General features: G+C 47.0%; 1 protein-coding gene across 1 annotated transcript in view; it reads left to right on the forward strand.

Annotated features, from left to right (window-relative positions):
• Nucleotides 1-395: 395 nt before the first annotated feature.
• The window catches only part of SEC14L1 (SEC14 like lipid binding 1), a 51,904-nt gene continuing 38,291 nt past the window's right edge, over nucleotides 396-14,008 (forward strand). The window contains exons 1-2 of the mRNA XM_024761111.1: nucleotides 396-599; nucleotides 3,096-3,188. Of these exons, the coding sequence (XP_024616879.1) occupies nucleotides 3,126-3,188 (63 nt within the window). The 5' untranslated portion in view covers nucleotides 396-599; nucleotides 3,096-3,125. The remainder of the gene's footprint in view (nucleotides 600-3,095; nucleotides 3,189-14,008) is intronic.

Here is a 14,008-nt window from a genome sequence, read left to right on the forward strand (position 1 = left end):
TCAGACAGACCAGCTCGGCCCTGGGCACCCGCAAAGCCGGAAGGCCCCGGCTATTTTGATGCCTCGCAGACTTCCCAGTTCCAAGTCAGCGGAACGCCCCGGGGCCACTGCCGGACGCCCCTTTTGTGTCTCGGCAACCTCCGCCCAGCTACTCGCGAGCCCCGCCCCTCACACTAGGCCCGCCCCGTGACGCAAATCTGGGTGCGGCCAAGCGCCTTTGGGCAGACCTGCCTTGCTTCTGGGCCGACGCCTACTCCGAGCTCCTCCCACGCCCTCCGGCCTGGAGTTGGCGCCTGCGCAGTTCGGCTCGGCCCAGGTTGTCACCCCTCCCCCCTTCCTAGCAACCGTCGTCTCTCCTGCCTCTGCCCCTCGGCCGCTTTCGCGCACGCGTACCTCTTCTCCCGGCCCCGCCCTCCCCGTCACCCGTAACAACCACAGGAGCCTCGCTGGGCCCCTCCGGCTCCCGCCCCACGGCCCACTCCCCGGAACCGGCTGCTGAGCTGACGCCGCCTGCAGTGGAACGGCGACGGCGCCGCGGAGCCGCCGGCATGAGCACTCCCTGCCGCCCCGCGTCCCCGGCCCGGCCCTTCTGACAAGAGGTAGGCGCGCGTCTCCGTGGCGGGCTCCGAGCGCGCCCCCGGCCCGGCCCCTCCGGGAGGCGCGAGGCTCTCGCGTCCGCCTCCCCGCCTTGCCTACCCTTCCCCGGCCCCTCGGCTCACCCCGGCTCTCCCCGGCTCCCCCCGGCTCCCCGACTCGGGAGCGGACTGTCTTCCCGCCCGCCTCCGGCCCGCCGACCCCCGCGCCGCTCCTACTGTATTGGTCGCCCCCTCCCCGCCTCCACCCGTCGATATTCCCACCCGGGACCCCTCCTGGGGGAAGCGGAGTTTTGAGCCCCAGCCGGCCTCTGGCGCACCTCCCCGGGTCGGCCGGGGCTGGGGGCCCGAGGGGCCGCCGCGCCGGACCCCCGGATCGAACGGAGGGCCCGGCTGCCCCTTGAGCCTGCTCGGGGTGGACTCACTGGGTCTGGCCATTGGCTAATTTTTAAGCACCGATTGTCCTGCAGTAGAGGTTGCCCTGGTCCACGGTGCCACTTGGCCGTTGTAACTCCGGCTTCCCACGTAGGACGTTTCTTCGGACCAGAGCATCGGAAGCTGGGAACTGGCAGGAGTTCAGAAGCTCGTGAATTAGCAGGTTCTTGAGTGTAGTCGCTTTGGGTTCTGCCGGGCAGTGGAATCCCGAATGGGTGTTACCGAGTCTTAACCGAGCATTACTTTTTTTTTTTTTTACATTCTCCCCCCACCCCTTTTGATACCCCGTAATCATCCTCTCCTTCTGTGGGAGACAACCTAAAATTAATTTTCCTAATTAAAAATTTAAAAGGTTGTTGAATTCCTGCTGTGCACCGGCATTATCAGGTTGGCAAAACTAAATAGAACGCGGTCCCAGCGCACCAGGACCTGCCAGTCCCAGAATCAAGATTATAGAACACAGTCCCAGCGCACCAGGACCTGCCAGTCCTAGAATCAAGATTAATGACGGCATTCCAGTTGATTGTGGTGGATTCAGGAGTTTGTCTCTGAGTCTCATGATTTTAGAGCTGGAAGTCTTTCAAGATTATCTCACCCCAAACCTCGCTTTGCAGAGGTGGATCTGAGTCCGGGGGAAGTCAAATGACTTGCTTGAGGTCTCCCAGAGTTATTCTTTAGCAGTTTTCAGAGTGCCAGATATGGCTGTTTTCCGCCAGAACCTGTTCTCTCTGAGAGATATGCGAAACATACCAGAGGAGGTTCCAGACCTGTTTAAATGTAATAATATAGGTAGGAATCTTATGATATAAAACGTATCTTCGTAAAGTTTTCTTTTTTTACAGCTAGACTTTGGACTCCTTGAGGATATTACATTTTGTACTTCTGAATATCCTCTCATCATATTCAGCATAAAATAACATTCTTAATGATTATCCTCCGCAGGACAGGTAGGCTCTTTGGAGTTATTTTTCTTCCTCCCTTTTAAATAGGGAAGTGAAGTCCCATAGAGGACTCCAAATAAAAGTGTGTTTTCAGAAAAATCCAGGTAGGCTGGGGCCAGTGTGTAAATGTGTCCCTGGCAGGAGGATTCCTGACTTTGAAGTAGGCTTCAGCACTTAGCTGATTGCTTCCTGATATTACAAATATTTGAGGCTGGAGAAGTCAGTAGAGCCTCTAGCCAGAGTGCTTGGTGGTGTCTCCGCCATTTGAAGATAGATCCCTGAAGTTGTCTTTTTTAAAAAAAAAAAAAAATTAATTAATTAATTAAATTCTTGGCCGAGTGGGATCTTAGTTGCGGCGTGGGGTCTTAGTTGTGGCATGCGTGATCTTTGTTGTGGTGCACGGGCTTCTCTCTAGCCGCGGCGTGCGGGTTTTCTCTCTCTAGTTGTGGCACGCGGGCTCAGTAGTTGTGGTGCGTGGGCTTAGTTGCCTCACGGCCCATGGGATCCTAGTTCCCCGACCAGGGATGGAACCCACCTTCTGTGCATTGGAAGGCAGATTCTTTACCACCGGACCACCAGGGAAGTCTCTGAAGTTGTGGTCTTGCACTTAGAAAATGGGGATTGACAAGTTTCCTTTGAAAATAGCTTTTGAGGAATATTCCATAATTTGAGACACACTAGTGTTTTTTTCCACTTTTATTTTTGTGTGTCCTGGGCTTAATATCTTGAAGTGCCATCATTTTAATTTGGCTTCTAATGGAAGTTGTTGAAGAGAAAATGATTCAAGAACTAATTGTATGGGTTATCAGAATAATGGAATCATGACATTTCACTGCTGGAAAGGACCCAGGGCAGCCCCTGGAGAGGCGGTGAGGCAGGTAGGGCAATGGAGTCCTCCAGCCCTCAGACCAGAGCTGCTTCCCTCACTCCACTTGGGCTTTCCTCACCTTTTCTTACTGTCTTTATCGCCTTCCCTTGTCCTTCTATAATTAAGCCTCGTCTTTTGACTTCTGCGTGCATAGAATTACGACCCGCTGAGATTCCTTAGACTGTAGTATGTTGTGTAAATGCAGATTTAATTTTTTCCACATCATGTTTATTTATCACAAATGTTTGTGTTTTGCAGGTGTGAGAGGATTGCTGTTTTATTGCAATCATGGTGCAAAAATACCAGTCACCCGTGAGGGTGTATAAACACCCCTTTGAATTAATTATGGCTGTAAGTACTTTTCAGTTTACTCTTCAGCTTCTTATTTTTTTAGGTATTCAAATTTGGTGAGCTGTTGCTCCACTTTTATTTGTTCTGTTTTTATGCTTTTGAACTTTATCGAGTTTGTGAAATGTTTTTAAACTACAAGTTTCTGAAAATCAAAATCTGCATGTTTATTTTTAAAATAATTCACCTCAGGGTAATGTATGAATTTCAGTTAATTCTGCATTTGAAAACACAGAAGTGGGATTCTGACTCAATAATTCTTCCTTCTTTTGTGTGTTAAAGTAGAAAAGGGATGTGGAGAGTGGTTTTTTTCCCTCTGCTGCTCATTTAGATTATGGATGAATTCACCATGTGGAATTGACACTATAGGATGGAGTTTAATTTACCAGATTCTGAGGACTCTGATGAATGAATTTCCTCCGCTAATATCAAATTCGTGAGTCATATTAGAATTCTACAAATGGGGTAACTAAAGTCTTAGTTTTCTTTGTTACTGCCTAAAGAGTTTGGTTCAAATTAAGCATTTCGCTAGAGGCAAAAAAATCCCCCCAAAACCCAAAACAAACTTTTTGCCAGTCCCTTTTAGATTAGTATAAGGTATTGTTTCCTTTCCCTTCTCTTTTGTGTTATTGTTAAGGTGTGATATAAGTGGATGTACAGGAAGATGCCTCTGTCGTGAAGTATGCCCTGATGAAAGTGTCAGTCTGAACCGCGATGAGAAACCAGAGCCTTCCAGCCCGACGAGAGCCCCTCTGGGCTCCTCCTGGTCTCGCGTAGTTAGCCCCTACTCTGACTATGACACGGAGATGAATTTCTCTGTGTCTGTTCCGTGTATAAATAGAAACTCAGGTGGTTTTGCATATGGCTTCTTCCTGCTCAGCATTGTTTGTGAGATTTATCCAGGTCAATTTAGTTTTGGAAAACAAAACAAAACTCAAGTCTTCTCAAGGGAACAATTGAGACTTAGGGCGTCTGTTTTTTAAATTGATGTATAATTTATAGACAGTGAAATGGTCACAGGTTTATAGTTTGGTCAGTTTTGACTGAAGAGTGACACGCATCTCTGTCAAGATGCAGAACCTTTCCATCCGTTACCTCAGAAAGTTCCCTTGTGCCCCTTCTCCGTCAGGTGTGAGGTTTGGATTTTTTGTTGTTGTTGGGGGGGTACTCTTTAGTTCTGTATGTTCCTTCAATACTAGGACTGTTCAGTATTTTATGTCTAGGGCTTATCAGAAAGGCTTGCTTCCTGTTTGCATGTTCTGGGTGCTGGTTTGGCATTTGGTCACAAGGAGCAGAGGCCCACTCCGGCCTGAGAGCGGGTATTGTCGGTGGAACACATGCTGTGTGCAATGAGATCGTGCAGAAATCCAGGAATGCGAGCCGGCAAGGCTGAGCTCCAAGAGCCCGGCACGGGCGGGTGGTTACTCTCCCCCCACCACCACCAGGCTGCTTTGCTCTCTCCTGCCTTTCCCTCCCCTGTGCCTTCAGCTCCTGTGCTTTTTCAGCTGGTCGTAACCCCTCTGGCTCCAGTTTGCCTTTGTGGCATTTCTTGTTGCCTTCTTTCAGTTTCTAAGTGACCGATTCTTGTCACATTTCCTAGTTCAGATTCTAGAGAGACTAGATCTGGTCCTTCCCCCTGGGCCCAGGAAGTCGGTTGCTGGCCGGCCTGTGGGGCTTGGTCACCTATCCCTTTTCGGTTGGCAGGGGCTGGTGGCGCTGGGGGATTGGTGTGGGGCCGTGGAGGGCAGTGAGCCCGGGAGGTGCCCGGGAGTGGAGCGGGCAGGCATGAGACTGGTGTCTTATGTTTTCCAGAACGCTAAGGACGATTTTAAAATCTTGATGCAACCCTGATCATTTGAGGCAAAGACTAATCTCTTATGCAGACACTAGCTTTAATAAAGAGGTATTTTGATTGTCTAATGTTCAGCGTCCTTATTTTCCTTTCTTTACAGTTTTCAAAATGGTACAGTTTGCCTTGCCACTTTTATGCATGGATTTACAGAAGAAATTGAAATTCTCAGCCACACCTCAATCTTTTAAAATTAACTGATTTTCACTTGCTTTTGTTTTAAGCAGTAGTAAATTTTTTTGCATTGTTAGAAATTATTTTTTAATCTGAAAATGAAATGTTACCTTTTTCCTTCCAGAATTAGATAGACTTGAACGTTCGTTAAGCCTGTAGTGATTTTTGTGGTGCCACTTGCCGCTTTTCTGATTGTAATTGCACGACATAAAATCCTCAGTATTTTCCTTGCTCTGTTTTTTCTCTTGTTGCTGAAAAACAGTGGTATAAAAGAGTTACTCTAAAAATGTTCTTTTCATTTCGTTCAGGATGAGCAAAGAGGTATATAGTTAATGCAAGAACGGAACTATGGCTTCAACAGAAATATATTTTTTTTAGAAATATTTTTGAGAACCTCAAAAAGTGATTGTGCTTCAGTGATCACAGCATGTGACAGTGACAGAAGTGCTCATCAGGTGATCAGCTTGTGGTATTGACAGGTGGATCCAGGTCCGAATTTACAGGGTCCTGTGATGACCGCCGGCGGAGATGCTGTCGTTCACTTAAGGCCTTTGTTTTAACCAAGAGTTTTGTTGTAATTTAGCATTGCCAGGGTATGCTGAGGTAGGAAGTGCCTGTGTCAGTAGGTATACAGTGGGTGTCAAGCATGTTAATTGATTTTGATTGATTTAATGACAACTGATGATTTGTTTTGGGGTCAACATACTGGTAGAATTAAGAAATCATGTAAATGTTAATGGTAAACAAAAAGAATTGAAGTGAAGGTGTTTCAGGAGGCATTTGTGGCATCTGAGGGACATTCTGTTGTTAGATGTGAGCCCAGGAACAATTGTTGGAGCTTCAGTGAGTTGAGAAGTCCCCCAGCTCAGCCCCCTTTGAGGGTGAGGCTTCTGAGCCTCAGAGAAGTTAAAGCTTCCACAGTTAGCTGAGGTAGAGAGTTCGGTGTTCTTTTTATCACAATGTGTATCCTGGAATGTGTTATGAGGGTTCTTGTCCTTGAAGATGTCTGTGACCTTTCCGAGCTCAACCAGAAACATTTCCTGGGCCTGCTCTGTCTGACCTGTGGGAGGAGAACTTAATCAGTGAAGAACATTCCAATGGGTTGTGCCTTCAAGGAGCTGTGGTCTCACCCGGGCCTAGTGAGGTGCCCGCAGAGAAGGGACTTAAGGTGGGAGGCGTGGTTCCGAGATGCTTGCGTTTGAGTGTTTCATTTTGAAATTTCTGAGGTAAAATACAAATTTTGAAACTTTGAGCTTTCTCCCTCCTGGTGTTCATGGCCCTTTCATAAAGGATACAGAGGGAGGACGAAGGAGAGAGAGTCCATGGAACAGAGTAAAGTGCAGAGGCAGGGGGTCGGGGCACGGGCCGAGGCCTCTGTGGTCACAGTGGCGGGGGAGGCGAGGACCTGTCTCCGGTCCTTTCCTCGCCTGGGGACAGCTGCCGTCGGGACTAGTTGGAGCGTGTGACAGGAGAGGCCCCACTGCTCTCTGTGACGTGCCACGAGTCGCTGCCTTGTCCAGCCCCGTTTCTGGTGGGCTTCCTGTCATCCGACGGATGTGGTCACGTCGCTCTCTCCTCTCCGCACCCGCACGCTCTCCCGTTCCCTCCATCCTGTCATCGTGCTCCCAGACCCCTGGCCATCTGTATCCCTAGCAGGTGCATCTTTTAGATTGTGCCCTCAAGTCACATCTCTGTCCCTTTCTCTCCTGAGCACCGCCTTCATTCCAGCCTTTGGAGGGCGTGACCAGAGCTGTTATTTTCTTGCTTACACATGCCTCCCTTTGGTCCGTACTGTGTTCTCCTGCCAGACACTGTTTCCACTTGTCAGCCCTCTGTTGAAGTGATGTCTCTTATCAGTCATATCCGTTCTAAACTGCTTTGCTTTTTCTTCAGGGCCCTCATGTCCTACCCTCTCTGTTTAAGCTTATTTCATAATTATGCAAACTTCCCAGCATGAATGTTTACCTCTATTCTGTGCTGTCCCTGTTTCCCACTCGGTGTCTTTTCCTGCCCCCACCCTTTCTTTTGACACTTCCTTCCCCGCGTTAGATGCTCACCTTCCCCAGCTGTCTAATCCTACTCCTACTGGCCCACCCGCTTCCCTGATGCTGCTCAGAAGCCCGTCGCATTTCGTTTCTCTCCCTTTCCTCCGACTCCTCCTTAACGGTGTGGTCAGTGGCAGGTGATTAGTTTCTTTTATTCTCTATTTTGTATGTTCCTTGAGGGCAGAGGCTGTGTTTTTTCCCTTGTTCCCTCCAGCTTCGGTACCAAGCACATAGCGGGCACTCAGATATCTTTGATCAGCTGGTGTCTGTTTGTTCACTTGAGCTTTTTGTGTGAGGATATGGGAAGTGGCTTTTTTTTTTTAACATCTTCATAAATTATGCAAAACCCATTTGACAAATTTTGTAGTAGTTTAAGTGATGTACTTTTACAAGTTGAGTAACCGTAAAGCCCTCTTTGCAAGTGTGTGGTTGCTGATTGAATGGCCCCCAGAACAACATTTGCTTCTGCTCTTTTCATTCTCTTGTTTGTTTTGTTCTCTGGTTTTTTTCCGTTCATTTTCTCTTTCCTCAGATACCTCACGTCTTCCCACCAAGACTAGAGGATGAAGGGAGGAGAAAGAGATTTGATGTGATACTAGGTGCAGAGCTGGGCCCCGCCACAGACGTGCTCTGTAACCTAGTGTCTAGGCCGGTCACTAGTGGAGACTGTTGTGAGGACGTGATAGAACTAAGCAGACCACAGACGTGACGGTGGGTGAGGCAGGGCCTGGAAACATCCACAGCCTCCCCCATCCCTTTCTGACAGCCAGCCCCTGTCCCGCTCCCAAATACAAGGTGAAATGAATCAGCAGAGTCATATGCTGGCTTATAAACTCTGAATGTGTGTCTCTTTTAGATTAAATAGACATTTGTATTTATATTTAAGCTTTATTTCATCCGTTCACAGTTTATACATCAGGACAGCTGGGAAGATACGTGGGGGACCCCGGCGTAGGCTCGTGTATCGCAGTGCAGTCTGAGGGGAGCCTCACACCAAGGGCAATCAAGTTGGTTCTTTCTGGGGTGGGGGCGGGGGCGAGGTGCACAGAAATCCGAGCGGCAGAGTGCTTCCCAAGGAGGCCCCCCCATGCAGCCCTTTCCAGATTGTTCCTCTGTTGGTTGGGGTCCTGCCGGAGCCCGGCTTGCTCTGCCTTCTTGCTCCGAGGCGGCTGGCTGCCTCCTGAAGCCCCTGTGTGTTCACCCACCCCTTCCTCCGTGCCTAAAGATATCGGGAGCCCCAGTCCCCTTTCCTCTGATTTCGTTTTCTTCCTCTGACCTGAGTCCCATGCATATTGGGTTTTTACCTTTATTTCAGTTATGAAATATTTTCATTCTATCTTTTGCTTTTCTTTTCGAAGCACATCCTCTTCCTCTCATCCTAGATTTTATCCCTGGGCCTTTTTGTAGTTTCCAGGTTTCTGATGGTTAGGTGTGATGTTGAAATACATCTTTTTCATTAATTGAGGTATTGTTAGATCTTCAGTGAGCTTAATATGCAATAGAATTTGTTTTTACTCAAAGGAATAAGCAGTCTGTATTTTGGGGTCGCTAACTTTAAAACCAGTTTTATTCAGTCTAGGAGTGAAGGGAAATGGTCCAGTTTCTCTAGTGTAATATTAAGGATCCTGGGCAGTTTTTAGTGGGGGAGATTGTACTCTTTTCATTTATCAAGTTTTTGAATGCCATAGTGTAAATGCTATTGCATTTAATCAAAGCTGGGATTGTAGTCAGACGTGCTTAGCTTTGAAAATGAGCAATTATAGTGTACTTCCATTGTACACTATTTTGTACAGAACCAGGCATTTTCCATTCTCTTAAACCCACTCTCCCAATACATTATGCACTTGAATTACTTTTAATGTGCTAGGGTGAAGACAGTTATGTTTCAGTAGGAGATATTTCAAGAAGAAATAGAGCAGGATCTGATTCAGCTCCTTGCCTCTTTGATTTACCTGATTTTGTCTAAAAAAACAAACAGGTAAACCCTGTATTATGGAAAATTTCAAGCATACAGAAGTGGAGAGAAAGGTACCCATGGCCCAGCTCCAAAAGCATCAACATTTTGCCAATTTGTTTCATCTGCTCTCCCCACTTTTTCCCCCGCTGGTGTATGTAAAGCCGATTTCAGGCATCTTGTTAATTCATCCCAAAACACTTCAGCATGCACCTCAAACTATAAGGACCTTTTTCTTTTTAAAAGGTAACCTCCGTGTCATTATCCACCCGGCAAGAGTACTGATAATTCCCCGATGTCATCCAATAGCAAGTGCATGTTCAGACTGTCTCAGCTGTCTAAAACAATGTCTTTTTCTATTAAATTTAATTTATTTTTGCTGCGTTGGGTCTTCGTTGTTGCGCGTGGGCTTTCTCTAGCTGCGGCGAGCGGGGGCTACTCTTTGTTGCTTTGCGCAGGCTTCTCATCGTTGTGGCTTTTCTTGTTGCGGGGCACGGGCTCTAGGCGTGCGGGCTTCAGTAATTATGGCACGTGGGCTCAGTAATTGTGGCATGCCGGCTCTAGAGCGCAGGCTCAGTAGTGGTGGCACATGGGCTTTGTTGCTCTGTGGTATGTGGGATCTTCCCGGACCAGGGCTTGAACCCGTGTCCCCTGAGTTGGCAGGCAGATTCTTAACCACTGTGCCACCAGGGAAGCCCCTTAAGCAATGTCTTTTTATAACTTGTTTGGATCGTGCTTCAAATAAACCTTTGTGTTTGGTTATTATGTTTCTTCAGCCTCCTCTGTTCCTTTACATCCTCCTTTTCCTTTGTTTCCTTTCCTGCCATGGCTTTGATACAGAAACTGGGTCACTTGTCCTTTTCAGTTACCTTAACCTTTTGCTGATTTAATTGTTCATGACGGCAAATAGGCACAGGGAGTACACACAGGCCTCAGATCAATCAGTTCATCTACTTTTTAGCAGCTCTGTTTAAACATTCCCTGATAGAGATTGAAGTGAGTGGTTAAAACCGGCTGCTCCTTTTTCGTCCTGGTGATTATCCTTTGTAATTTTGAGTTGCAAATAGGATGCAAAACATTTTTTTCCCAAATTAAACTGGGTCTTTCCATTTACAGTTACTTTGTAACCCACTTCATTGATCCTACTGTTTATAGTGAGCAGTTGAAAGGAGTTAATTTATTGGCAGGTCTGATTAAGAGGGTTTCTATGTAGCGTCTGCTGTGAGCGCTTGGGGACCCCTGAGGTGGTGGGGGTGGCAGTGGTGCTGGCCAGTCCTTTGTTTGTGCTTCTTTCATTAGAGCCCCGGATAGGGATGTCGGTCTAGTTGGGGAAGTGCCCACAGAGAAATTCCCTGAAGAGAGGATTTGCCTTGGCAGGTGTGATAATTGATCCTTCTACCTTGATTTTTAACCTGTGCGAGGGTGAAACTGACAATTTCATATACTTCTAGTGGAATAATTTTACACGTTGCAACAGAAAGCATGTATCGCATTACAGTTCTCTTGAAAGGTACAATTTGATGTTAGGAGTACTGGCCTTGTTTTTGTTTTTTGTATGTAGGTTTATGTAATTATCACTCTGTAAGATAATTGCTATATATATCGTGATATGTACTGAATCCTTTTTCCATTCCGAAGTCCGCCACGAGCATTTCATAGATCTCTCCTACATGTTTTTGCACTAGAGTATCCCTAGTGCGTTGTTCACATGCATAGTGCAGATCTGAGTGATTGACAAGTGTCCGGTTCTAAATGTCTCGCGTGTTTGATTAGACGGCTGGTGGTAGCGCTCTTCCTCTCGGGTCTCTGGCCCTCCCTCTGGTCGCCCTTGCTTTTGTTACTCCACCTACCTCCTTGCCTTCTTGGGTACAGATGGACTCTTCCTCTAATGATAACTTGTTTTGCTGTTTTGAGACCCCCTAGTTGAATATTTTGTGTTTTCTGGACATCACAGGTGTTTTAATTGGTAATTAATGCTATTTTAGGAATATCCAGCTCTCTCTCACCCGACATCTCTTCCTGGGCAGCCTCATTTAAACCCGTGGCTTCAACCGTCACTTTATAAACCAAAGCTCTGAAAGCTTATCTTAAGCCTACACGCAGGAGCTTCCAGATTTCCAGCCAGCTCCCTGCCAGGACATCTCCACCTGGCCATTTCAAGGCAGATTTAGTACATCTGAAACAGAGTCCACACCTTCCTTCTGCCCCACAAAGAGCACACCAACAGAAAAAAGACACGCACATGCGCACACACACACACACACACACACACACACACACACACTAAAATTCCTCTGAAAAGCTCTACTTTTCCTCCGAGCTGCTGCTTCTGATGAGTGCCACTGCCACGTGCCCAACCCTCAGACCCGGAGCCCAGACATCCCTGACAGCCCCCCTACCCCCTCAGCCCTGGTGATGGCTGGACCCTTGCCCGTTGAGGAGGTCTTCTGACCTGGGTCTGAATCTGCTCCTTTGACCCTGTTGGCTCAGCCTCAGATCACAGCTCGTCCCTTCACGTCCAGGTCCCTGCAGTGACCTACGGGCTCTGCATCTCAACCCTGTCTCTCCCACCCGCTCTTTCTCAGGGTTGCTGCCGCCCAGTCTTCCAGTTGTACATCTGACCATGTCACTTGCTAGTTTAAAATTCTCAAGTGGCTGCACCTCACCTCCGAGACGAATTTGGACCCTTTAGCTCCATCCCGGAGCCCTTCTCCTTCTACCTCTTAAGGTCTTCTCGTAGCCTCGTCTCCACAGGCGAGACCCTCACGTGCTCCCCACTCGAGTTCTGTAGGGTCACTGGCCGCTTCCCAAGTGTGCCATTCTGCTTCCTGACCTTCGTGCCTGGAGGGCCTTTCTCCATCCTTCTCACTGGTCAGATCCTGTTCTCAGAGGAGTTCCTGCTCTGGGCTCTGGTGTCCCACTGTCACCTCGCCGGTCCCTGCCTTCCTGGGGTTGCTAGGCTTGTCACCTTCCCTTACACTCGAGCATCTTGAGGGTGGGAACCAAATGTTCTGCTTTTTACCCTGAGCATAGAGGAAGGCCCCAGAAATTGATGTGTCTAAAGAATAAGCGAGGGCTTCCCTGGTGGCGCAGTGGTTGAGAGTCCGCCTGCCGATGCAGGGGACACAGGTTCGTGCCCCGGTCTAGGAAGATCCCACATGCCGCAGAGCGGCTGGGCCCGTGAACCATGGCTGCTGAGCCTGTGCGTCCGGAGCCTGTGCTCCGCAACAGGAGAGGCCACAACAGCGAGAGGCCCGCGTAACGCAAAAAAAAAAATAAAGAATAAGCGAGTCCTGGGATGTGTGCTCTCGCTTCCTGCATGACTCTGCTTCTGGCAGTGAAAATTTCAACAAAAGGTCACATTGGAACATACTCTTTTGGTTGGATTTACTGCTTATACTTATATCATGTTTTGAAGGAATCTGATGCAAATTGGTTTTTGTAAGTAAAATAGAGTTTATGATCAGTGAACTGAAGCCTATAATTACTATAGTTGACTGACAAACGTGTCCTGGTTTATGTATCACTTGGTGTTTGAGTGGCTTTTTTCCCATAGCAATGAATGCCAAGTATATAAAAAATTTTGTTTCTGTGGTTCTACAGAACATAAAATTCATTTAAAAATTCTTGACTCTGATAGAATAGTATTCTGATTTTCTTTTTGAGATCTCTACAGGTTTAAACCTGAGAGGTTGGTGATGCATGACTCTTCTTTTCTTTTTCTTTTTTTTTTTTTTTCGGTATGCGAGCCTCTCACTGCCGTGGCCTCTCCCGTTGCGGAGCACAGGCTCAGACGTGCAGGCTCAGCGGCCACGGCCCACGGGCCCAACCGCTCTGCGGCATGCGGGATCCTCCCGGACTGGGGCACGAACCCACGTCCCCTGCATCGGCAGGCAGACTCTCAACCACTGCACCACCAGGGAAGCCCTGACTCTTTTTTTCTTAATGAATAAGTTACTCTGTAACATAAGGTGGTCCTAATCATAAAATGTGTGTTTTTCTTTTTGCTAGTTTAATGCCTATATATATTTTTAAAAACCAAGTCCAGAACTAAAAGCTACAGGTACATATTTTAAGAAGTAAATTGATTTAAGAGATGGTTGCATTGCAGGATATATGCTATTAATATTGAGAAAGCTCTTCCCCAAATGCATGTTATCTTCATTTTACTGAACACAGAGTTGGTTTAGAATGCAAATTCTAACAGTTCTAAATTCTGATTCTCTACTGAATCAGGATTTCTGGGGGCAGGCCCAGCAGTCTGGTTTCACAAGCCCTGGAGATGATTCTGATGCCTGCTCAGGTTTGAGGACCACTTGTTTAGATGTCCTTAATTTGGTTTGTAGTAAATGGAATAGGAAGAAAGGAAGTTGGTTTCAGTTATAACTTTTTTTAATTTAAAAATTTTGAAAGGATAGATTCTTTAACAGTTGTGTAACAGAGACTCTTGTTACATTTTGTTTTCTTTTGAAGGATTGAACGTACACTAAAAGGAGACTGTTTGCTTTGTGTGCTTCTCCGGACTGCTGTTCTTGAGTTTATTTAGTGATACCAAAATTATATTAACAAGCATGTGCTTCCTTGAACTGGTCTTAACTGAATTATTTGTATGGCTTTATTTGCTAATTTTCAGGTGGAGTAGATTTGTACTTTTTTTTATGTGGTAAAATATACATAACATAAAATTTACCATTTTAACCAGTTCCAAGTGTACAGTTCGGTGGTATTAAGTACATTCACATGTTGTACAGCCATCACCACCATCCATCTGCAGAACATTTGCATTTTCCCAAGTAGAAGT

This window comes from Neophocaena asiaeorientalis, unplaced genomic scaffold, assembly GCF_003031525.2.
Source record: "Neophocaena asiaeorientalis asiaeorientalis breed wild unplaced genomic scaffold, Neophocaena_asiaeorientalis_V1.1 scaffold30, whole genome shotgun sequence".
NCBI lineage: Eukaryota > Metazoa > Chordata > Mammalia > Artiodactyla > Phocoenidae > Neophocaena > Neophocaena asiaeorientalis.